At 42.2% G+C, this 23,002-nt stretch overlaps 3 protein-coding genes and 1 pseudogene across 3 annotated transcripts; 1 reads left to right on the top strand and 3 right to left on the bottom strand.

Annotated features, from left to right (window-relative positions):
* Positions 1 to 30: 30 nt before the first annotated feature.
* Positions 31 to 2,247, bottom strand: LOC131457318 (extracellular calcium-sensing receptor-like). The gene is made up of 4 exons (XM_058626290.1): positions 1,864 to 2,247; positions 1,414 to 1,683; positions 1,093 to 1,299; positions 31 to 1,017 (listed from the first exon to the last, which is right to left on the bottom strand). The coding sequence occupies exons 1-4, from the start codon at positions 1,969 to 1,971 to the stop codon at positions 712 to 714; spliced, it is 891 nt and encodes a 296-aa protein (XP_058482273.1). The 5' UTR covers positions 1,972 to 2,247; the 3' UTR covers positions 31 to 711.
* Positions 2,248 to 5,306: 3,059 nt separating this feature from the next.
* Positions 5,307 to 11,232, bottom strand: LOC131457320 (putative nuclease HARBI1). Its single transcript, XM_058626293.1, has 8 exons — positions 11,075 to 11,232; positions 10,612 to 10,815; positions 9,867 to 10,066; positions 6,496 to 6,601; positions 6,297 to 6,412; positions 6,105 to 6,216; positions 5,845 to 6,007; positions 5,307 to 5,751 (listed from the first exon to the last, which is right to left on the bottom strand). Exons 3-8 carry the CDS (start codon positions 9,873 to 9,875, stop codon positions 5,541 to 5,543), a joined length of 717 nt encoding a protein of 238 aa, XP_058482276.1. The 5' UTR covers positions 9,876 to 10,066; positions 10,612 to 10,815; positions 11,075 to 11,232; the 3' UTR covers positions 5,307 to 5,540.
* A 237-nt stretch (positions 11,233 to 11,469) lies between these two features.
* LOC131456033 (extracellular calcium-sensing receptor-like) lies at positions 11,470 to 22,213 on the bottom strand (annotated as a pseudogene).
* LOC131457315 (uncharacterized) lies at positions 14,281 to 17,176 on the top strand. Its single transcript, XM_058626287.1, has 4 exons — positions 14,281 to 14,422; positions 14,499 to 14,566; positions 15,350 to 15,522; positions 15,880 to 17,176. The coding sequence occupies exon 4, from the start codon at positions 15,988 to 15,990 to the stop codon at positions 17,044 to 17,046; it is 1,059 nt and encodes a 352-aa protein (XP_058482270.1). The 5' UTR covers positions 14,281 to 14,422; positions 14,499 to 14,566; positions 15,350 to 15,522; positions 15,880 to 15,987; the 3' UTR covers positions 17,047 to 17,176.
* Positions 22,214 to 23,002: the final 789 nt, after the last annotated feature.

The raw sequence follows: 23,002 nt of genomic DNA, 5'->3' as shown, positions 1-23,002 counted from the left end.
TTTAGAAAAATGACTGGCCTGTCAAAGGTGCATGCATATGTCAATGAAGGCTTTACCAGTACCATTAATGTTGTCAACAACATTCAAGTTAGACTGACCATAGCTATGCAAACCTGGGAAAAATATGAATCTAGACCTGTAAGTGGGGCAAAGAGATAATGATGGGAAAAAAACTAAGAAGTTACCTGTTTGGATTCAAAGTTCCAGAAGATTTTGTCTTCATCCAGTGTGAGTTCTTCACCTTTGAAGGCTGACCTCTTAACCTCACCCACTCTCTGAACTTTAGTTCTTCCATCAGGGAGCCACACCCAATTTATGATGTCATATATTGGTAAGGTATCACCATTCTCATCAAATAACACTTGATCACCAAAAGTTGTGGTGAAGTTGACCTTTCCCAAGTAATACACAAGCTTTGGGTAATAGAATCAGACATAGAAGGAAAACAAAAATACAATTACTACAGTTGTTGCTTGCTACAGCTGACCAACAGAGTCACACTTCTCTCATATAACATGTGCATGTTGACTTAAATATGATTTATTTTTAAGTCAAAGTGAGCGACCTCTGCCCTCAGTTGTTGCCAGTGCTGAAGAATGAAATGAAGAGTGCAGATGGTAATGACTTCCATTCTGTTTATTTAACTTTTTAAAATATGTTTACACTTACACTTCATTCAACTCTTAAAGAAATGCAAAGGATCGAATTAATTTAATAGCGGAGTGTAAACTGATATCTCACCTGCCATGGCTCCAGTCTTTGTAAATGAGCACAGGTGTTGTTGCTGAAAGGTCCTCTCCCTGGCTCACACTGCAGCATGTCATCAAGAGCATACGCCAGAGCGTACACAGCCTTATACACATTATACTCTGGCCTGAGGTCTGAAACATCCAATAACTCAGTCTCCACATTCTCTATAACTTCCTGTCCAGTGCATAATTCTCCTCCAGCTTCCACCCAGCCTACTGGAGGTGGTGCAAATCTACACTGAAATGTGTGTTCCCAAAACTGATTCACCTGGAAGACAATTATTTTGTGAATTAAAGCCAGTATATAATACTCACAAATGACCAGTCTGCGGGAAATTCTCACCATGCTGTTTCCACCTGTGTTGTTGTCATGTAGGTCAGGACGTATTTTTAACAGGAAGTCTCTGAGTCCTGGCATTTCTCCTCGACGGATGGAGATGCCCAGTGTCCCACCCAGGTACGGCATGAAGTGGGGAGTCTGGAGCGCATCAGATAATGTCCAGGCTTCACTGGCAATCCACTGCAGGCCTGTCACATTCTGCCTCACCACCTGTACATTGCATTCAAATTAGTCTATAAAATCAGCTTTAACAACTTGCAGTTGAAACATTTTACAGAGGATACATTTTTTTCCATTTTTTTAAATATATTGTTCATGACTGACCTCTTGCATGAGATTAATTGTGCGACTCCTATGTGCAAACACAATCACCACTCGAGCTGTAGATTTTCTCATCACATCCACTATTCTCCTTACTTCAGCAGGGTCGTCACCCCAGGGCAAAATCTCTGTGTAAGCCATACAACCTCCACCAGCTGAACCCAGATCAGAGAGAAAGGATCGGGCAGCGTGGACTCCATAATCATCGTCACTGATGATCAGACCTGCCCAAGTCCAACCAAAGTGTTTTAGAATCTGAATCATAGCATTCACCTATGTTGATACAGAGCAGAGGGATTAGAGTACAGGCTGGAATCACCTTCCACTTGCAATCTTGCTAAACAGGTTAATCAAAGACTCATGTTTTGTCACTGTCTCTAAATGTTGTATATCTGACACCACACTACTCTGTTTTTCAGGGGTTTAGGGGAGTGTCGTGGGGTGTACTTTTACCTGAAAAGCATCACTCGGGATCGTCCTAAAGAAAGATGGAAACCTTTGTCGATCACTCAGGCAGGAACATGTGGCATAATAACTCACCTGCAAAAAAAAACATCTCATATACTAAAACAGTCATTATTTGCTGTCTCTAAAAGCTTTTCAATGTCGAATATTTAATGTTTTCATCTTCATTTACATTTGTTTTGACATTAGATTGGAATTGATTTCAAACAATGATTAGCTTGACAAGCGGATAAACTTACCATTGGCACTCTGTACAAACCTAACAATGATGATATGGCAATAGAACGTGTGGAGGAAGAATCACCCACTATCCCTTGGACTGGAGGAGTTCCTACACATCTCTTGTCTAATATAACTTGCTCTTCTTGACCACTGACTAAGGACAGTGATGCATGAAATGCAATTCCTAGTTTGATGCAGTTATCATACAGACTGTATCCCAGAGTTACATTAGGCAGCAGGTTCGAGTTTCTGTTGATCTCATCAATAGCAAAGGCCATGGACTGAGCATGTCTGAATCCTGTGACATCAAAACTAAGAGAAAAATAATGCATTTATATGTGCAAATACACATATTTCACAACTACAGATACTGAAAATAACATCATCAACACCTTCAAACTTCAATGTTTAAAAAATGTCAGATATAATGTAATCAGTATACATTACTAAACCAATGAGATATGTCATACTAACTAGCAAAGCAACAACTTCCTTGTCAGGGTTACCTGTAACAGGTAGGCAGCTGTGGTTTTGAGGTAAAAGTCAGGTCAGGATCTGCAGAAAATAAGTTGACTGCAAAAAGTCCACCAAGAATCACATCTCCAGTTTTGTGCATTCCATTCAGATTAACCTGTCCCTGTAACTGACAAGAGGAATACAGAGAGGACACAGCAGAGGAAAAGCAGCAGTACAACACTGTCAAGAGCAACGTGTCATCTGAAAATACCCTCATGACTTTGCTCTGGTTCATCCCGTAGCTAAGTTCAGTCCTATCACTACATCATCAATTTTACTGACTTATAACAATGTTTATTCTTGCACATCACCTATCAGGGCAGAATAACAAGCTGTAGGGGCAGGTCCTCAGTTACATCATGTGTCATTTACATATAGTTCTGATGTAATTTATCTTCATGGTACAAGTGTTTGTATTTCAACTTTTAAAAGACAGAGTTTTACTTCATTGTGTTTCTTGTTGTCCAGTATTTTTAGTCACATAAAGAGGTTTTGTAAAAGAATGAATCAAAATAATGAATCAAACATTTTGTATGTTCGTAAACTGTTACTGTGTGAACAGGTTGAGGCAGTGCATCATTTTATAAATCCACATTTTGTTATTACTCTGTAAACTAAGTTGGGACTTTGCTTTCAGTTATGTTATTGAGCTGCCATGTTTCTGTTTACAATAAACTAATGTTAGTTCTTCTCTTCCACTATATCTCTGAACAGTGAAAATAAAGCACATTGCTGCTGATTTCTGCTACACCTGTCATATTTATGAAATATATATATTTGTTTTTTACACACAATTACTACATACATGCAACTCCTCTTGTCATGATGGACAACACTGCAACATATCCAAACCTATAGCTACCTCCTTTGAGAAAAACAGTCCAACTCAAGCAACATCAGGCAACACAGCTTCCACCAGTGAAATACAGCAGATGAGGTCTGTTCATTTTATGTTACACCTGCAATTATGTTACCACTTTTAAGATGGACTTATCCTCTTTAATGAGGATCAGTGGTAGAGTGGGCCATCTTTCAACTGAATGATCCCTGGCTCCACTATTGTATTTGCTTTGTGTTCTGTCAGAGGGGTTGTTAGAATGACTGTTAGAATGACCATTCAATGGGGCCAGATATTACAGTGACAATGATGAACGGCAATAGTAAGTCACCAGCAGCACAACACACACGAGCAAAGGTCTCAGTACTGACCAGTAACACTGACAGTAAAAATGGCGCCTTTTATTCCCTGATTGTCAGCTCTGCTGCTACCATTTGCAGGTTTCCCATCAACATCCTTACGATCAACAAACAATTTATTTTTAACTTAATTTTGTTTAACATGTTTTTACAATATTAAATATTAAAGTTCCCCCCCAGAATGGGAGTGAAGTACTGTTTTGGCAGCTCTGTGTGTGTGTGTGTGTCCGTGTTTCCACACTTGCTTGCAATATGAGCAACAGAGGCCCAAGAATTTTGACCTTAACGTGGATTTGAGCAGGTAGATGCTCTACTGTAAGTATCAGGGCTCCAGACTAACATTTTGAATTGGTTGCACTAGTGCGCCTTACTTTTTTTTTTAGGTGCACTGGCACAAAATTTAGGTGCACTCGAATTTTAACGCCATAAGGAGACCTTTCTGGCTCCATAACTTTAATATAACATGAATGATTTCCAAACAAGATTAAGATATTGAGAAATCCTTGTCTTTATTTGAGGGACATTGACATAAGAAAAATAAGGTGTTTGAAGTGTTTCACTGAGCTGAAATTGCAAAATAAAACATTAAGCACAATAAAACATTCCCAAATAAAACAGTGCTTGTGCTTAAAGTGCTACACTGAACTGAAATTGACTATTTCGATCAAACATTTCTGATTCCTCAGAGGACCTGATTGCTGCTGCCTGCCGCTGAAATGCAGCTGGGAGAGGGGCAACTTTCTCCACACACCGGTCCCGGGATGTAGTGTGTTTTTTGGACATGCTGTGTTTTTTTAAAGTTTCGATACGAAACGTTTTTGACCCGCTTACAAATGCACTATTACCGGCCATACTCTGACCGCACTCATGACAGTATACACAGTGCATTATATTACGTCCTTTATCGTACCGTAACCAGGGAAACTGTTTCAACCAGTCCTGCCTGAAAGAATACGTTTTCAGCTTCTTACTCTGAGTCTCAGGGCCGGGCTCTTTCTCTGACTCGGTTGTCTCCTCTGGTTCCGCGTCTGATGCCGCCGAAGGACCGGGGCTTGGCATCTCAGCAGGAACCGAGGGAATGGCAGTAGGGTTGGTTGTCGGCTTAGATTGTTTAGTGAAAAAACTTTCAATACTTCTGCCCCTCTTCATTTAGCCTCGTTTTGTCTCTTTTCCCTTCCGCTGCCGTGGCGCTCAGGTCGCTGCGCCGCTCGTATTTTTTTTTTTATGTTTTGCCGCTCGCAAATTTTAAATACACACAACGGAGAGCAGTGACCACAGCCAATTGAAGGCAAAGTTCCGCCCAAACTCTGTCTCTTATTGGTTTAGACCAAGATAATTATCTACCATGATTGTCAGTTGAGTCACAGGAGAACACAGAGAGATGATGTGCTTGCAAAATACATTTATATTTTTTAGTTGCACCGGTGCGACCTCGAAAAATCCTTAGGTGCACTCTTAAAATTTTTGGTCTTATATGCGACCAAAATGGTCGCACTCTGGAGCCCTGAGTATGAATCCAAATGCATAGCAAATGCCAACCACCCACCACCAACCAAATGCTGGTGTTGGGTGGAAGACGCCGGTTACTTTCAGACACAGACAAACATCTACCTATTTTGTTATGTCATATTTCCTTGGTCAGAGAGACTGAACTTTGGTTTTGATTGATATCACCTGCAGTAAATTGTAGAAAAATTCTAAAAATGGATTTAAGAATGGAGCTCTTCAAATTAAGCAAAATGTGTGTCCCTATAGAGGTCCCTCACGGCCCTCCCATCCATGTCCTCTGGCATGCGATTGGGGTCCTCCCATGTCTCCTCCAGTGTGACGCCCAGGAGCCTCTCCCTGCGGATGGTTGCGATATTATGGAGGATGGCACAGGCCACCGTGATGTCGCAGGCACGTTCTGGAGCAACCCTCAGGTATTTCAGACACTGGAACCTGTAGGAATTGGAGTAAAAAGACATTTGAAACTGTAGGGTTGTCTGGGCAGTATTGTAGTTTGAAGGCTATTATCTGAATATGAGGCTGAACCTGGACTTTAGTTGGCCAAAAACCATCTCAATTCGTGCCCTGGTGGAATTGAGGGCACCGTTAAAGGCCTCCTCTGCCTCAGTCCCTGGATCGCTGTATGGCGTTAAACGGTAAGGAAGACAGGGGTAACCCCTGTCTCCAAGGAAGATACCTTCAAACTCCCCTGCAGGGTGAGAAAGGAATGGATGTCATGTACGTGACATGACACGTTGAAACATGAATATAGTTTAATGAATGTTAATTTTGAGATATTCTCTTACTCTGAGCAAGCCTCTGTAGCACTGAGCTTGCCCTGAAGATTCTGGCATCATGTACCCCCACAGGCCATTTTACCTCAATGTTTGTGATTAAATAATTGGCATCACAGATCATCTGTCAGCATATAGGGTAACAATCAGTTATGCTTGAGACTACTGTTGGGACAACCGTGGCTTCAGTAGTAGGCTACATACCTGAACATTCAGACTGTGGTGATTTCTCCGGTCCACATAATCTCTTTCCACTGGTCCAGATGGGGCCACAATTCTCACATGGCTGCAATCAATGCAGCCAAGGACATTGGGGAAGCCTATGTGGAAAAATTAAGGTACAACATCATCAACTTGTGGGCCACTTTCCACTTTCCATCAAATGCATTTGAATGCCACAAACCTGCAATTGCATAGAATGTCTCCTTGATCCGCTGTAGGTCATTATGGCCAGGGAAGGTGATGTAGATGTTAAGGAACTGCTTCAGGGACAGGTAGACTGCTCTTACCTGTAATGTGTTTGCTCTGTGTCATGTTTTTTGTATAAATATATATGACAACTATGGAAATTACTTTATTTAAATAAATATATTACTCCATTGCCATCTGTCTCTGTTTCCAATTAGTCATGGCCTATGACAATATGACATCATGGACACCCCCATGTGATCATCTCAACAACTTTGCATAATATGTGGCGATGATAGAAATAAGGGGGACAAGTGTGTTTCAAGCAAACTGCATAAATACACAATGCTTTGCCTGCTGAACCGGTACCTCTCCCACAGGTACGCATCTGTGTGGGTCAACGGGTTGGTCCTGTCCTGTAAGACCCTTGGTGCTGGTGGTGGTAGGAAGGCCCGTTAAATTATCCAGGCATCTTCATTCACTAGGTTGTCAATGAATGGGCATGCCATGTTGGAATGTATCACTCAATCTCTCTTTCTCTTTGTCTCTCTGTGTCCCTCTCCCTCTCTTGAATGCACTGCTTAAATGTCTTGGCCTTTGTCAATTGACCTCAATTGGCTTTGGCTTTGCCAGCCAATAGGAGGCAAGGAGGGTATTTTATTTTCAATGCCTCAATTTCCTTTTATTATATTTTTTTGCTAATTAGTTTAATTTTGTATTTATTTGTGTCTTATTTTGTATTTTTTTTTTCATGATAATGTTCTTTAATGTACTTATAGATAATATATAATTATTAGTATAAATCATTTCTTTAATACATTTTATTATATATCTTATGTTTTACATATTATTTTATCATTCCATGACAGTTGTGTCTCTGTTTCTGTCTATTGGACATTCTTTGTTAGTTATATCATAGTTGGTGCTAAGCTTCACTTTTAGCCTGCTACAGACCAGGTTTGCCCGGCAGCATAAGTTACCATGGTTACTTGGCTGGCATTCATATTAGCCACCTTGGTGGAACAGGGTTGAGGCTCAGATTGATGGAACGGAAACCTGAGCCACAGTTATGGCTTAGCCATGGTTGAGGCTTAGCCAGAGTCATAGTTTCCATGGTTACTGAGTTGGGGCTAATATCAGCCTCTTTGATGGAACCGAACTCTCACTCATATTAGCCAGACTTGGCCATTTAAGCTTGGCTTTGCCTTTAGCCTGCTTAATGGAATACCCCCCGGGAGATAACTTTTTCAAGGTAAACACGGATTTTGTATTTGTTGTTCTTTTCTAAAATGTTCTTTTAGTAAGTCCTTTTGATAGCCTGTCATTGGGGACATTGTCCTGGTAGCTGGCCCAACTCCTCCTCAGGCCACTAGGAAGAGTGTTGGAAATAAAGGATGAAGAGATGAAGGTGGATAGAAGGTCTGGTCAGTGAGGCTCCAGACCAAAGGGTCAGTCATTGTAAGGTCTATAAATACACGGAACAAAAATATAAACAGCCAATTGCATGCTCCCTCAAAACTCGTGACATCCGTGGCATTGTGCTGTGTGATAACATTTCAGATTGGTTTCTCATTGTGGCCAGCCTAAGGCACTGCTGTGCAATATCCATCTAATCAGCATCTTGATATGCCACACCTGTGAGGTGGGATGGATTAGCTTGGTAAAGTGCTCATTAACACAGATTTAGACAGATTTGTGCAACAATTTGAGAGAAATGGTGATTTTGTGTATGTAGAAAATGTTTTAGATCTTTGAGTTCAGCTCGTGAAAAATGGGAGCAAAAACAAAAGTGTTGCATTTATATTTTTCTGTAGTGTAATTATGCTGCATCCTGCAGATGAAAGAGTGACAGACCATTCTCCAATTAAATACATCAATAAGGAATGTAAGGTCTATACTTTGTTTACATATTGAATTATTATTGTATGGATTGGTTCATTATTGATAGTTGTTGACTCCTTTTGTAATTTATTTGTATAATTGACTTTTTCAGAGATAAATTAGGTCGATGCGTAGGATTCCAATTTACCTTTAAAGTCCTTAATTTATTTGTCATAATGTGTGCAGCCTCCATTGGTGGAGAGAGCCACTAACCTATAAATGGGCCATTGGCACATTCTGATTTCTTCCAACTACAATTTGGATAAAAGCATCTTCCAAATGGCTAAATTTAAATACATTAATATACGTGAATCGCATAGACACTTCTGACAGTTTGTTCATCGATCTAGGATTTCTGTATCATTGAAGGATATAAAAGTACTAACCATAATACTAATAATTAGACTGAAACAATCTATATTTATTCAGACAGGAAAATAGAGTAATTTGTTCTCATCCCCCAAAAAATATAGTATGTAAACCTGGTTTATGGACCTTTCTAATCTTTCTAATCTGAAATAAGGGAACATTACTGGATAATACTTTATTATATATACTTTGTGCTTCAGATGTGTAATTTCTGAATTATTGTGTATCCCTACACAATTGTTTATATCAAATTTACAATGCATGAGTTTGGTGATGCCTACAGCTGAATTAACAACAAATTCAACATACACTGCAAATACACTACATCCTCCAAGTCAGGCTGCAGGTCATCAACTGGATCATTTCGGGAAGTATATGAGACCATTAAGACAGCATCTACAGTCATCTACATATATTTGTTGTCCCTAGATATTTGACCAGATTAGAGTCAAATCTGCAGGATAAGATTTCAACTTGTACATTTGAAAACTGCTTTGTATTTTTGAGAAATAAATTTAATCATAGGGGACATATTATGCAAAATCAACTTTTTAATCATTTTAATTCTTATATTTGGGACTCTGGAGGCCCTACCAGTCGCCAAAGTGTGGAAAAAGAATACTCAGTCCTTTTTTTTCGTGGTCCCCCTTAGTGTAAGTATAGGCGATAAAACATGCAACGTTGAATTCCCTGCGCATTATGACGGCACCATGCGCATTTCACCACAAATGTTACCACCCCACCAGTAGGTTTACTTCGAGAGCTCCACCGTAGCTCCACCTTGTCCCTATAAAATGTGAGAGTGCAGGCGAGGGAGGAAGAGCGGTATTATGTCAACGCGGAGGGACAAGTGTGCTGTTCGTGGCTGCACAGTGGAGCACAGTGTTTTACACAAACTTCCAGCCTCAGAGGATTTTATATATGAAGCTAATGTGCCGGATAAAGTCAGCAAACGTGTGTTTGCACCACTTCGCATCTGACTGCGGCCAACGATCGCCGTACTTAGTCAGCGACCGTATTTCACCGGCGTACAAACACACTTTTTTAAGAAAAGGTCAAATAGAGCTCATAGCTGACCATTCTAACACGTCCTAATTAAAAATATTTGTTCAGTACCTCCTCCATGACCGGAACACAGACTCAGTCTGATAAAGTCACATACAGCGGCAGTTTATGCAGCTCGCCAGTGGCGATCAGTCTTGTAACTGATTTACAGTTCGGCAGTGTTCGGCTTGATCCTTGTGTCGGACGTCCCTTCCTATGGTGGCACTCTCGCTGATGTCCGTGCACGCTGCCATGTTGATATTGTCAGAGAACTAGTGGAGGGAGGGGGAGAGGAATGGAGCGGAGGGAACAGGAGCTGAGTGAGCGCAGTAAAAAGGACAAATCAGAAACCCCCTGGAAGAAGTGGGTCTGCGTTTGCCTGTTTCTCGTTTGCATATAAAGGGACCAGGCACAAAACCAAGTGTTCTGAAAGGGGCGGTTTTGGCAGGGTTATTGAACTGCTATGGTGCTTCATCCTTATGGTATTTTGACCAAAGCATGTCACAGACATGTTCATTACTGTTCTAATTCCTCACTCTGGGCAGGTTCTGGGTTCTTTTAGTTTTGTTTTGTGGTGCCAAAGCAACTTAAAATAACTGTAGCAAAAATACTTATTTTAAACTCAATCAATATGTATAATAAATTACAATTCACACAGTACTAAAAATAACTCAAGTGTATTACACACAACTCAAGCTAAGCACTTGTGTTCACATATTTTCACAGATCTTTCAGAAAAGAAAAAAAAAAAAAGATCAGTTACCGCTTCACTCAGAAAATAAAAAGAAATAACTGTACGTGCAATTGGGTTACTCACACTGTCCGTCCTCAGTTAGCGTGTGGTGTGTGTGTAGGTGATGGAAGTGGAGTAGGGAGGTTATGGATGGATGGATGACGATGAGGGAAACAGAAAACCCGTGACCGCGGCCTTGACCCAGTAGCTTCTCACTCACAGCCGATACCTGGCGCTCACCGCTCCGAGGGCAAACAAGGTCCAAGAAGTCTATTCTGGTCCTGTACTCTGGCGAACACACATACATGTCCCGTAACCATTCATTTCGATAGTCTATGCGCTTCCATGAGCTCATTCCGAGATCACATAGCAAATTAACAGTAGCACACAATTAGCAAAACAAGTAACGTGAGGCTACAATAGCTTAACATGTGTAAAACAACCGTTAGCATGCTAGCGCGAGCTAATCGCTAATTAGGTTTAGCATTTACATTGTAACATTACGAGCAGTAACACAGTCCGTGATTACCACATTATAAACATTTACCTTCTGTATGCTTTTGTATGTCCATGTCCCGTTGACAAACTCTGCATCTATCCTGGCAAGAGAACAATACTCTGGCATTACAGCAAAACACCCATGTCGGCTATCTGACATTCTCTCAGTCTCTCCATATAGATCTAACCTGCCTACTGCATGTCCCACCCCGGTATCTCACGATTGGACGACTGTTATGACAGATGAGCAGGCAACCAATTGACAAGCTTTACAGAAATGAATGACACAATGAAAATAAATAGTTACAAATAATATAACAAACTTATGAATTACAGTCAAATTTACCTTTTCAATGAAAATAACTTATTTATTATTTATTTATTTATTTATTTATTGAACGGATAAACTTATTTACAACCTAATGTTATTTTAGACCGGGCTACATTTGTATTTATTGTTGTTTTATTGTTGTTGTAACCATGTATGTGGTTACTGCTTTTGCATTAACTGCCAAATGAGTTAATAGTCTAACATTGGTCCAACGTTACTAAGGTGAAAACCAAAACACTTGTCTATTTCAAACTGTGAACCCACATTTTTCAGGTTGATATATACTGAGTTCAATGAGATGGCATGGCTTATTAAAGATGAAATAATGAAAAAAAAAAAAACCTTGTTCCTACAAGAATTAAACAGAGAGGCAGAGAGACAGCAATGTTCACAGTTTTACTTTGTGGTGCATCGACCCATGATGGCTTTCTTTGTGTTTCTCTCTGGTCTCAACAGGATTATATAACATTTGGGTCCAAACAGTGCCACCAAGAGGCCAAAACTGGAGGCCAGGATGGCAAATACCTCCACTGCATCTGCATATTTGCCTGGTGAGCTGATGTAAGCAGGGACAAAGGCCACCCACACTGCACAGAAGATCAGCATGCTGAAAGTGATATGTTTGGCCTCATTGAAACTGTCTGGAAGATTTTTTGCGAGAAAAGCTAAAAAACAACTGAGGACAGCCAGTAAACCAATATAGGCAAGTAAAACTGCAAAACCAACTGTGGACCCAACTTCACACTCATAAACTATCTTGTCACTGTGATACTGGGTGTTTTTATGAGGCACTGGTGAAGCAGAGACAAGCCAGACAGTGCAGATTGCTGCTTGAATAGAAGTCAGAACCAGAACTGTCCCTCTCTGCTGCATAGCACCAAACCACTTCAGACTGGATTCACCTCCTGGTTTGGAGGCCCTGAACACAGCCAGAACCACCATGGTTTTCACCAGGATACATGAGACACAAAGCACAAAGCTGATGCCAAATGCTGCATGTCTAAATTGGCAAGTCCATAATCTGGGTCGTCCAATGAAGAGCAATGAGCAATGAACACAAGAAACACAATTTAAGCGACACCAGGAGAAGAAAACTGAGTTCTGAATTGTTGGCACGAACTATAGGTGTGCTGTGATGATGGATGAAGATGCCCAGAACAACAACACAGATAAATGTGCCCAACAGTGAGGTGGTTGTCAAGCAGATACCCAGAGGCTCATGGTAGGAGAGGAACTCTGTTTTCTTAGGAACACAGTGGTCACGCTGGGGGCTGGACCAGAAATCATCTGGACAACTGGTGCACTCCATGGAGTCTGAGAAAAGAGGGAAAGGGATGAGATACATGTTTATACATCTCTGAACTGTGATGTTTAAAACTTTACACTCACCAGTTGTATTGCTGATCTTTCCCTCAGAACAAGGGACACAATCAAAACAACACTCAGGTTCTCCTTTCTTTCTGGCCATGCGGGTACCTGGAGGACAACTCTCACTGCACACTGACCGCGGAGGCTGTGTGGAGAAATAACTGTCAGTTATTGTGTCTTATGAGGACCCCTCCATACTTTTCCATGTTCCGTGTCCACACACAGTTGCTACGCATTTTCAGTTGCATGTCTGTTCAACCCTGTGGATGGTGATACTCGAACATAATTATGTGAAGTGGCTGGACCTTGTGTGGATCATAGTGGGTGAAGCCTGCATGGAAACAGCTCATAAACCATGTGTCAGGGTGTTGGAAATGATTGTACTCAGCAGTGGTTGTACATCTGCCCATGTCCAAACAAAGTCCTGATCAAGGAGAATTTCAACCATATGTCATCTAATCTCAGTTGTTTTCTATCTTTTTCTACACGAAAAACCCTTCATGGAAGAACATTGACAAACTAGGTTCTGCAGTTTTTCAGAAAAGATGATAAGATTACTGTTTTAGTGGATGATCAAGCGCCTCTTGACATCATGGAAAGACATTTTTTCAATATAAGGGCAACTGGGTGGCACCATTATTGTTAAGCTCCCCCAGACGGCACATTCCATGTAACATAAACCAAACTATGAACCATATTCATTCTCTCAGGAACACCTGACATGAAGAGAGAGTACATTGAATTCATATAAACAATACTTCACAATGAAGATGCAGAGCCTGCCCCTCCACAGGAGAAAGATAAAGCACATTTGGACTGACTATCATTTGGTGTATATTATCCCCGTAAACCTGATCAGTGGAGAGTGTTGCTCGAGTCAATTGCCGAATATAGAATGTCTTTGCTACTCGGTGGCCCCAATTTAAACAAGACTCTTTTATCCCCCATTTCAGAAAATAGTCTGTATGTGCAGCTGACATGCAAATGTTTTATTGTGGTGCAAGACAGCCATAGAGACTACCTCAGATTGCTATGGTATGAGGAGAATAACCTCATCAAGGATGTTAGAGACTATACAATGAATGTTCATGTCTTTTGCAACAGTGCCCACAGCTGCAGTGACAATCTATAGCATGAGGTGAGCCACATTTGAGACATCAAAGGAGCTTGGCTCTAATGCTTAGCATTTTGTGGTTCGACATTGATGATGGACTTGCATCTGCATCAACACATGCTGAAATCATTGACATCATGACAAGAACACACAAGATGTAAGTAGAGTCTAACCAGCCATTACATACGATAGCATCCAACAGTCACAAAGGGAGGGAAGCCTTTCCAGCTGATAAGCGGGCCAATGATTTGAAAGACTTAGATATTAGTTTGGATAACCTGCCTCTTGGGAGTCCTAGATACAGACAGTTTCACATTTCAGGTGTCCTAAGAAGAAAAGCAATACACTCGAAGAGATGTCTTAGCCACTTTCAAAAGGTTGTTTGACCCCTTGAATTTGTAGCACCTGACAATGCGATTGTAGTGGTATGAGGCACCACTGATTTAGTTTGGTTGACTGCACCCCGGTCCCTCTTACTTATTAGCCAATCACTGCACTTACCGAGGGGAGAAAAGTAGGCTGTGTCCCTCCTCCTGATCTCTCGCTTCCGGGTTGTTGTATGTGCCGCTAGCATCCGAGCACAGGTAAGCACATATGGCCGTGCTGTTTTGTGTATATTCGTCCGTGTTTCATTCAATTAAAACCGTCGTTCCCTAATAGATCCGGCGTCTTCCCCGCGGTCGAGCCGATCAGTCGGGGCGGTGTTTATTGCCGCAACCAGAGCATTGGTGAGTGATGACATGCTTCTGTTGTTTGCTGCTATAGCCAGGGGCTAAGCTCCTCTTCCACTCCTCTCCCTCTAACAGTCTGCTGGTTGTGTGCTGCATGGTGGCTGTCTTCCCTGCCACGCCTGATTTCTTCACCCCTCTCCCTCTTTGGACGGGATGCCAATGCACCCGGACTTATAGCTGGAACTTTAAAGCTAACGCTAGCGCTAAAGCTAACGCTAGCGCTAAGGCTAACGCCAGCGCTAACGCTAAGGCTAACGCCAACGCCAAGTGTAACCACAGCTGATTAACCACGGTTATTTGGCCGCTGCCTCGCCGCTGTTTCGCCGCTGTCCTGTTGCTGTCCTGTTGCTCGGTGACTGTTGCTCCGACGGCCTGGTTCCGATCCGGTCGGCCGCCTGTGGTCAGCCTGTTTACCGCTGCTAAGTGTGATTGCATTGTGTGTGTGTGTGGCTGTAACTCGTACTGGATGCGACGAGTCTGCCCGAACTCTCAGCCACAAGACTGTGAATTGTGTGTGTGTGTGAGAGAGAGTGTTTTAAGTACAATCTGGCAAGGTTTGGTTTAATTGTTTACTTATTTACTCTTTGTTTAATGGTTGAATTTATGTTGTTAATATGATCAATCTGATTTCAAACTGTTAAAACTGGTTAATTGTTGAGTTGATATCTCTGGCCAGAGACTCTTTTGTTTCTTGTGTTGATTTATTAATATAATTTATGATCATTTATATTTGGTTCCTTAAATTTGAGCCTGTTTAATTGTGTTTTCCTCTCCCCTTAGTGCTGAAGGCCGACGGTGGTGGTGGTGGTTCTCCTGGGTGGTGGTGGTCCTGTGTGCTGTGTGATCCCTTTTTAAGATTTTCTTTGTTTACACGTCACCTTTTGCTGTGTGTGTGGGGTGTCCTCCTTTTCCTTTTGGATGTCACTTCCCCTACCAAACCCCTCCTCCAGCCGGTAAGCCTCAGACTACATCCCCCTTTTAGTTGGGCTCTTTTCTTTTTTTGTGTTACAGTGCCAATCTCATGATTGTTTTAAGAATAAAATTGTTAGACATGATCATTGAACTCCGTCTCATTCCCTCCCTGAGTAAACGAACCTGAGAGTCTTTTTGTCTGAAGGTACTAGTTGACCTTTACTACTGGTCCTTGGGCCATAACCCAAGGTGGCGTTGTAGGTATTTGGAGTAATAATAGTATTTAATAGTAATAACCCTCGTGTCGCCACAAACCTGGCGTCGTCGGCAGGATACACTCAGTGGAGGTAGAGACGTGTGTTCCATGTTTTCTTTGTTTTTTGCTTATTGATTTTCAGATTGCCGTGTGTGTATGAATGGCAGCTTGACGAACCAGCGGTGAGCCTATCGTTTTTTCTCTTTGAAGTTGTGGCTCTAGCATCCAGTTTAACTGTAACTGTATCAAAATGGAAGGAGAGCTACAAGAGTTGAGGGATTTGGTGGCACAGTTGAGGGCAGAGAATGACAGATTGCAGCAGGAGCAGGCTGCTCCCGTGCCTGGTCCTAGTGCTGCACCTGCTATTCCTGCTGAACCTCTCCTCAGATCGTCCACTTCCACCGCTCCTGTAACCGAGCGACTGGTCCTTGTACCCAGAGATAGAAAGTGCCCAGCGTTTAGGGGTAGATCAGGTATAGGGCTAGATGAGTGGATTGAGGAAGCTCAGGCTTGTATGAGGGCTCGCCACCTGTCCACACTTGATCAGGCGTTCTTTCTTTTTGACCATTTAGAGGGAGAGACGCGTGAAGAAATAAAATATCGCTCGACTGCTGATAGAAGTGACCCAGCCAAAATTATTGTGGTATTGCAAGAGCTGTATGGTTGTACTGATTCGTACGTTGCCTTACAGGAGGCATTTTTCTCGAGGCGACAACAAGATGGGGAGACTCTGCAAGAGTTCTCCCTCGCGTTAATGAGTTTGATGTCTGTGGTGAAGCAAAGTGCTCCAAGCGAGATGTTAAATGCAGATGTTCTGCTGCGCGATCAGTTTATTGAAAACATCATTGATGGTTCCCTTCGTCGAGAATTAAAACAATTAGTACGCAGGCAGCCTTCTGTCTCTCTGCTGGATGCTAGGGCAGAGGCAATTAGGTGGGAGCGAGAGGGAGTGCCAGGGGGTGTGCGCGGCCGGAGTCACTCAGTTCCTTTGTTGATGGGCTTGCAGTGTGGTGTCCAGACTGCTCCTTTAGTGGCTAGTTCACCCCAGGCTTCAGAGCTGCAGGAGGTGAAACAAATGTTGAAGCTCCAACAGGAACAGCTTAAACATCTTACAGAAACTCTTGCTCAGCTGCAGATCAGTCAGCAGCGTAACTATTCTTATCGTGATCCGGTCATCTGCCGGCGATGTCAACGGCCTGGCCATTTTGCAAGGGAGTGCAGAGGAGAGCGTGTCCCTCCTCAACCTTCAGTGTCTGCTTCCAGCCGACCAGGCTCTCGGCGGGATCCAGCTCAGCATTCGGGAAACTAGCGCCCGTCGAACTGCGGAGTCAAAGTTCGAGGGGAGTTGCCACTGGCTCACCTGTCTTGTGGGGGGATCAGAGAGAAGCTAAGCTAATCAGCACTTGTCCACACTTGGATGTGGTTATGGGGGGAGTAACAGTTCCTTGTTTAGTGGACACTGGGTCAATGGTGTCCACGGTCAGAGAAAGCTTTTTCCGGCAACACTTTGAAACTTGAGACCAAGAGAAACTCAAATCTTCTTCAGCTTCAATCCGCCAATGGATTGCCCATCCCATACCTTGGTTACTTGGAACTCGAAGTCGAGCTCTGTGGTAGGATTTTGCCAGGGTGTGGGTTATTGGTGGTCAAGGACCCTCCAGCTGATGCATCTCTTCCTGCCCCGGGTGTCTTGGGGATGAATGTTTTACGAAGGTGCTACAGCACCTTGTTTGGGCAACATGGCTCTGCCCTGTTTAAGCTAGCCACCGTCACTGAAGCACCAAAGTCAGTGGTGCAGGCATTACAGAGATGCCATCAAGCCTCTTTGACTTCCTCTTTTGATGCTTTTGGCAAGGTTAAGCTGCGAGGCAAGAAAGCTTTCCGTATCTTTGCTGGCACTATGCAGCTCGTTCCAGCCACCTGTTCTGCACAGCATTCTGGGACTACTGTGCTCTTTGAGCCCTCAGATCGGGGTCTCCCCGCTGGACTGCTTGCATCTCCAGCACTGGTTCGAGTTGAGGGAGGTACTGTGTATATACCTGTTGTGAATGTGGGAACATCCGATGTGCTGCTTTACCCTCGTACAGAGGTCGGTGCATTGCGTGAAGTGTGTGTGGTGAGCTAACCTTCTGGTATTAAGGAGGTTCCATCATATCTGGCCACTGTTGCATCCCAGGCTGTGGTATCTTGAGGGTCTTCAGCGACTTGAGGGTCTTCAGTCTCCAGACCACCAATAACACCTCAATGGCAATTGAAGGCATTGAAGTTCCTCATTGAAAAGCAACAGGCCAGAGCAGGCTCAGTTTGCCACACTGAAGCCCCTAGACTCACCCAGCATCTTAACACACCCGGTTGAACAGGTGGCTACGATTAAAGAGACCCAACAGCGGCTACCAATGATCTGTTCTTTTCCAGAGTCTGCTCCTGACTTTGAACTGCTTGCCTGGCGCTTGTCCTTGCAGTGTCAGAACACTGATCACTCTTCCTTCCAGAGACACAAATCCTTCTTCTGTGCTCTGGAGAACCATGACCCGATGGTATATGACCCCCGAGTGACCCCCAAATTCATGTGGCTAATGGCTTCTGGGCGATGAGAGTTGATCCGGCCGAACTTGGGTACTGAAACTCCCCTGCCGAATTTAACATCTTCAAATGGTGGGTCACGCCTTACACATGCATGTCAACAAGAGCTGTCAACATTGAACTTTTGGAATCCACATACAATTTTAGTGTCTAGCAATTACTGTGGAAGAGGTGGAAGGGAAAATACTGCAATTCTTCAGACAAAAATGGAGGAGATGCCGCACACCAAAGCTGGACATGTTGTTTGGCTCAAGGATAACTACGTTTATAAAAAAGACTGGCCTGGGGCATGCATATGTCCATGAAGGCTTTGCCAGTACCATAACGCACATGGGTGGATGACAACATTCAAGTTAGATGGACCAAAGCAAACCTGAATCTGGACCAGTGAGTGTGGCAAAGAGATAATAATGGAAACAAAAAACTAAGAAGTTACCTGTTTGGATTCAAAGTTCCAGAAGATTTTTTTTTCATCCAGTGTGAGTTCTTCAACTTTGAAGGCTGACCTCTTAACCTCACCCACTCTCTGAACTTTAGTTCTTCCATCAGGGAGCCACACCCAATTTATGATGTCATATATTGGTAAGGTATCACCATTCTCATCAAATGACACTTGATCACCAAATGATGTGGTGAAGTTGACCTTTCCCAAGTAATACACAAGCTTTGGGTAATAGAATCAGAAATAGAAGGAAAAGATAAATACAATTACTAGAGTTTTTGTTTGCCTCAGCTGACCAACATTATTGTAAGTCGCTTTGGATAAAAGCATCTGCTAAATGACATGTAATGTAATAATGTAATATGCATGTTGACTTAAATATGATGTATTTTTAAGTCAAAGTGAGCGACCTCTGCCCTCAGCTGTTGCCAGTGCTGAGGAATGAAAGTAAAGAATGCAGATGGAAATTACTTCTTTTTTGTTCTTTATTTAACTTGACCAAAAGAAAATAGTTTTACACTTACACTTCATTCAACTCTTAAAGGGGACATATTATGCAAAATCAACTTTTTAACCATTTTAATACTTATATTTGGGACTCTGGAGGCCCTACCCGTCGCCAAAGTGTGGAAAAAGAATACTCAGTCATGTTTTCGTGGTCCCCCTGTAAGTATAGGCGATAAAACATGCGATGTTGAATTCCCTGCGCTTATGACGGCAGCATGCGCATTTCACCGCGAATGTTACCACCCACCAATAAGTTTACTTCAAGAGCGCCACCTTAGCTCCACCTTGTCCCTATAAAATGCGAGAGTGCAGGCGAGGGAGGAAGAGCGGTATTATGTCAACGCGGAGGGACAAGTGTGCTGTTCGTGGCTGCACAGTGGAGCATAGTGTTTTACACAAACTTCCAGCCTCAGAGGATTTTATATATGAAGCTAATGTGCCGGATAAAGTCAGTGTGTTTGCCGCTGGCGATCAGTGGTGGCGAGGTCTCCGGAGCACAGATTCAGTCTGATACAGTCACATATAGCGGCAGTTTTCTGCGCACGCTGCCATGTTGATATTGTCAGAGAACTAGTGGAGGGAGGGGGAGAGGAGGGTCTCATTTGCATATAAAGGGACCAGGCACAAAATCGAACGTTCTGAAAGGGGCTGTTTTGGCAGGGTTATTGAACTGCTATGGTGCTTCATCCTTATGGTATTTTGACCAAAGCATTTCACAGACATGTTCATTAGGACACCAGGGAACTATTTTAACTTGGGGAAATAGGGTATAATATATCTCCTTTAAAGAAATACAAAGAATCAAATTAATTTAATAGCTGAGTGTAAACTGATATCTCACCTGCCATGGCTCCAGTCTTTGTAAATGAGCACAGGTGTTGTTGCTGAAAGGTCCTCTCCCTGGCTCACACTGCAGCATGTCATCAAGAGCATACGCCAGAGCGTACACAGCCTTATACACATTATACTCTGGCCTGAGGTCTGAAACATCCAAAAACTCAGTCTCCACATTCTCTATAACTTCCTGTCCAGTGCATAATTCTCCTCCAGCTTCCACCCAGCCTGCTGGAGGTGGTGTAAATCTACACTGAAATGTGTGTTCCCAAAACTGATTCACCTGCAATTAAGTTAATTTTCAAATTAATGCCAATATGTCATTCTTACAAATACCAAGTCAGATGGAAACTCTCACCACGTTTTTTCCATCAGCGCTGCCGTGATGTAGGTCAGGACTTATTTGTAACATGAAGTCCCTGAGTCCTGGTATTTCTCCTCGACGGATGGCAATGCCCAGGGTTCCACCCAGGTATGGCATAAAGTGGGGAGTCTGGAGCACATCAGCTAATGTCCAGGCTTCACTGGCAATCCACTGCAGGCCTGTCACATTCTGCCTCACCACCTGTACATTGCATTATTATAAGTCTATAAAATCAGCTTTAACAACTTGCAGTTGAAACATTTTTCAGAGGGTAAATATTTTTTAATTTTTTTTAAAATATATTGTTCATGACTGACCTCTTGCATGAGATTAATTGTGCGACTATTATGGGCAAACACAATCACCACTCGAGCTGTAGATTTCCTCATCACATCCACTATTCTCCTTACTTCAGCAGGGTCATCACCCCAGGGCAAAATCTCTGTGTAAGCCAGACAACCTCCACTAGCTGGACCCAGATCAGAGTGAAAGGATCGGGCAGCGTGGACTCCATAATCATCATCACTGATGATCAGACCTGCCCAAGTCCAACCAAAGTGTTTTAGAATCTGAATCATAGCATTCACCTATGTGGACACAGAGCAGAGGGAGTAGTGCACAGGCTGGAATCATCTTTCACTAAAAATCCTGTTAAACAAGTTAATCAAACACTCATGTCTCTGTTGTATATCTGACACCTGGTGGTATATGGTGTATATGGCTGGTTGGTATATCTGGTGGATTTTTACCTGAAAAGCATCACTCGGGATCGTCCTAAAGAAAGATGGAAACTTTTTGCGATCACTCAGGCAGGAACATGTGGCATAATAACTTACCTGCAAAAAAATAACATCTCATATACTAAAAACAGTCATTATTTGCGGACTCAAAAAGTTTTTCAATGCTGAATATTGAATGTTTATGTGTTAATTTACATTTGTTTTTAACATTAAATGGAAATGATTTCAAACAATGATTGACAGATATAACAGATAAACTTACCATTGGCACTCTGTACAAACCTAACAATGATGATATGGCAATAGAACGTGTGGAGGAAGAATCACCCACAATCCCTTGGACTGGAAGAGTTCCTACACATCTCTTGTCTAATGTAACTTGCTCTTCTTGACCACTGACTAAGGACAGGGATGCATGAAATGCAATTTCTAGTTGGATGCAGTTATCATACAAACTGTATCCCAGAGTCACATTAGGCAGCAGCTTCGAGTTTCTGTTGATCTCATCAATAGCAAAGGCCATGGTCTGAGCCTGCCTGAATCCTGTGATATCAAAACTAACAGTAAAAAAATAAGTGTTTCTATATGCAAAGCTACATATTTCACAACTACAGATACTGAAAATAATAGCATCATCAACATCCTCACTCAAAATTAAATGTTTAAAAAATGTCAGATATAATGTAAGCAGTACACATATGTCATACTGATTAGCTAAACAACAACTTGTTAACTTGTTTCCTTGTCAGAGTTACCTATAACAGGTAGGCAGCTGTGGTTTTGAGGTAAAAGTCAGGTCAGGATCCGCAGAAAAAAGGTTGATTGCAAAAAGTCCACCTAGAATCACATCCCCAGTTTTGTGCATTCCATTTAGATTAAACTGTCCCTGTAACTGACAAGAGGAGGAATAAAGAGAGGTGGACACAGCAGAGGAAAAGCAGCAGTACAACACTGTCAAGAGCAACGTGTCATCTGAAAATACCCTCATGACTTTGCGCTGGTTCATCCCGTAACTAAGTTCAGTCCTATCACTACATCATCAATTGTACTGACTTATAACAATGTTTATTCTTGCACATCACCTATCAGGGCAGAATAACAAGCTGTAGGGGCAGGTCCTCAGTTACATCATGTGTCATTTACATATAGTTCTGATGTAATTTATCTTCATGGTACAAGTGTTTGTATCTCAGCTTTTAAATGACAGAGTTTTACATGTTGTTTTAACATCAGTGTTTTTTGTTGTCCAGTATTTTAGTCAGATAAAGATGTTTTGTAAAAGAATGAATGAATCAAAAAAAAAAGAATCAAAGATTTTGTCTGTTATTAAACTGTTGCTGTTTGACGTGGGAGCTGGTGCCAATCTCAACTGACATAGGGCAAAAAGCGGGGTACATCCTGGACAGGTCACCAGTCCATCACAGGCTAAAATTATTTCTCAAACAGACAAAGACATTTTCCCATGGATGAGTTTGAAACATATACTGCAGATTTAACTAAATTATTAATCTGGTCAGGTAAGGGACAACACGTTTTTTTTCCCATTCTGTTTTGGATGGGGAATGTGATTTTCTGTCCTCAATGAATCAGAAAGGACAGGCCAGTCAACAGGCTCTGTTGATACTGCCTTCATGGTCTTACATACTTCAGGAAAGGATCTATTGGACAAAATGAAATGCACATTAATAAAGAAATGACACACCTGAAGCACAAATTATTATTATCTAAAAAAAAAAAAGTTATTTTAACCACTTACTGTATATTCACTTACCTTAAATTAGAAAGGTTCAGAAAC

This window comes from Solea solea, chromosome 3 (genome assembly GCF_958295425.1).
Source record: "Solea solea chromosome 3, fSolSol10.1, whole genome shotgun sequence".
NCBI lineage: Eukaryota > Metazoa > Chordata > Actinopteri > Pleuronectiformes > Soleidae > Solea > Solea solea.
This window is presented reverse-complemented; position numbering and strand designations above follow the sequence as displayed.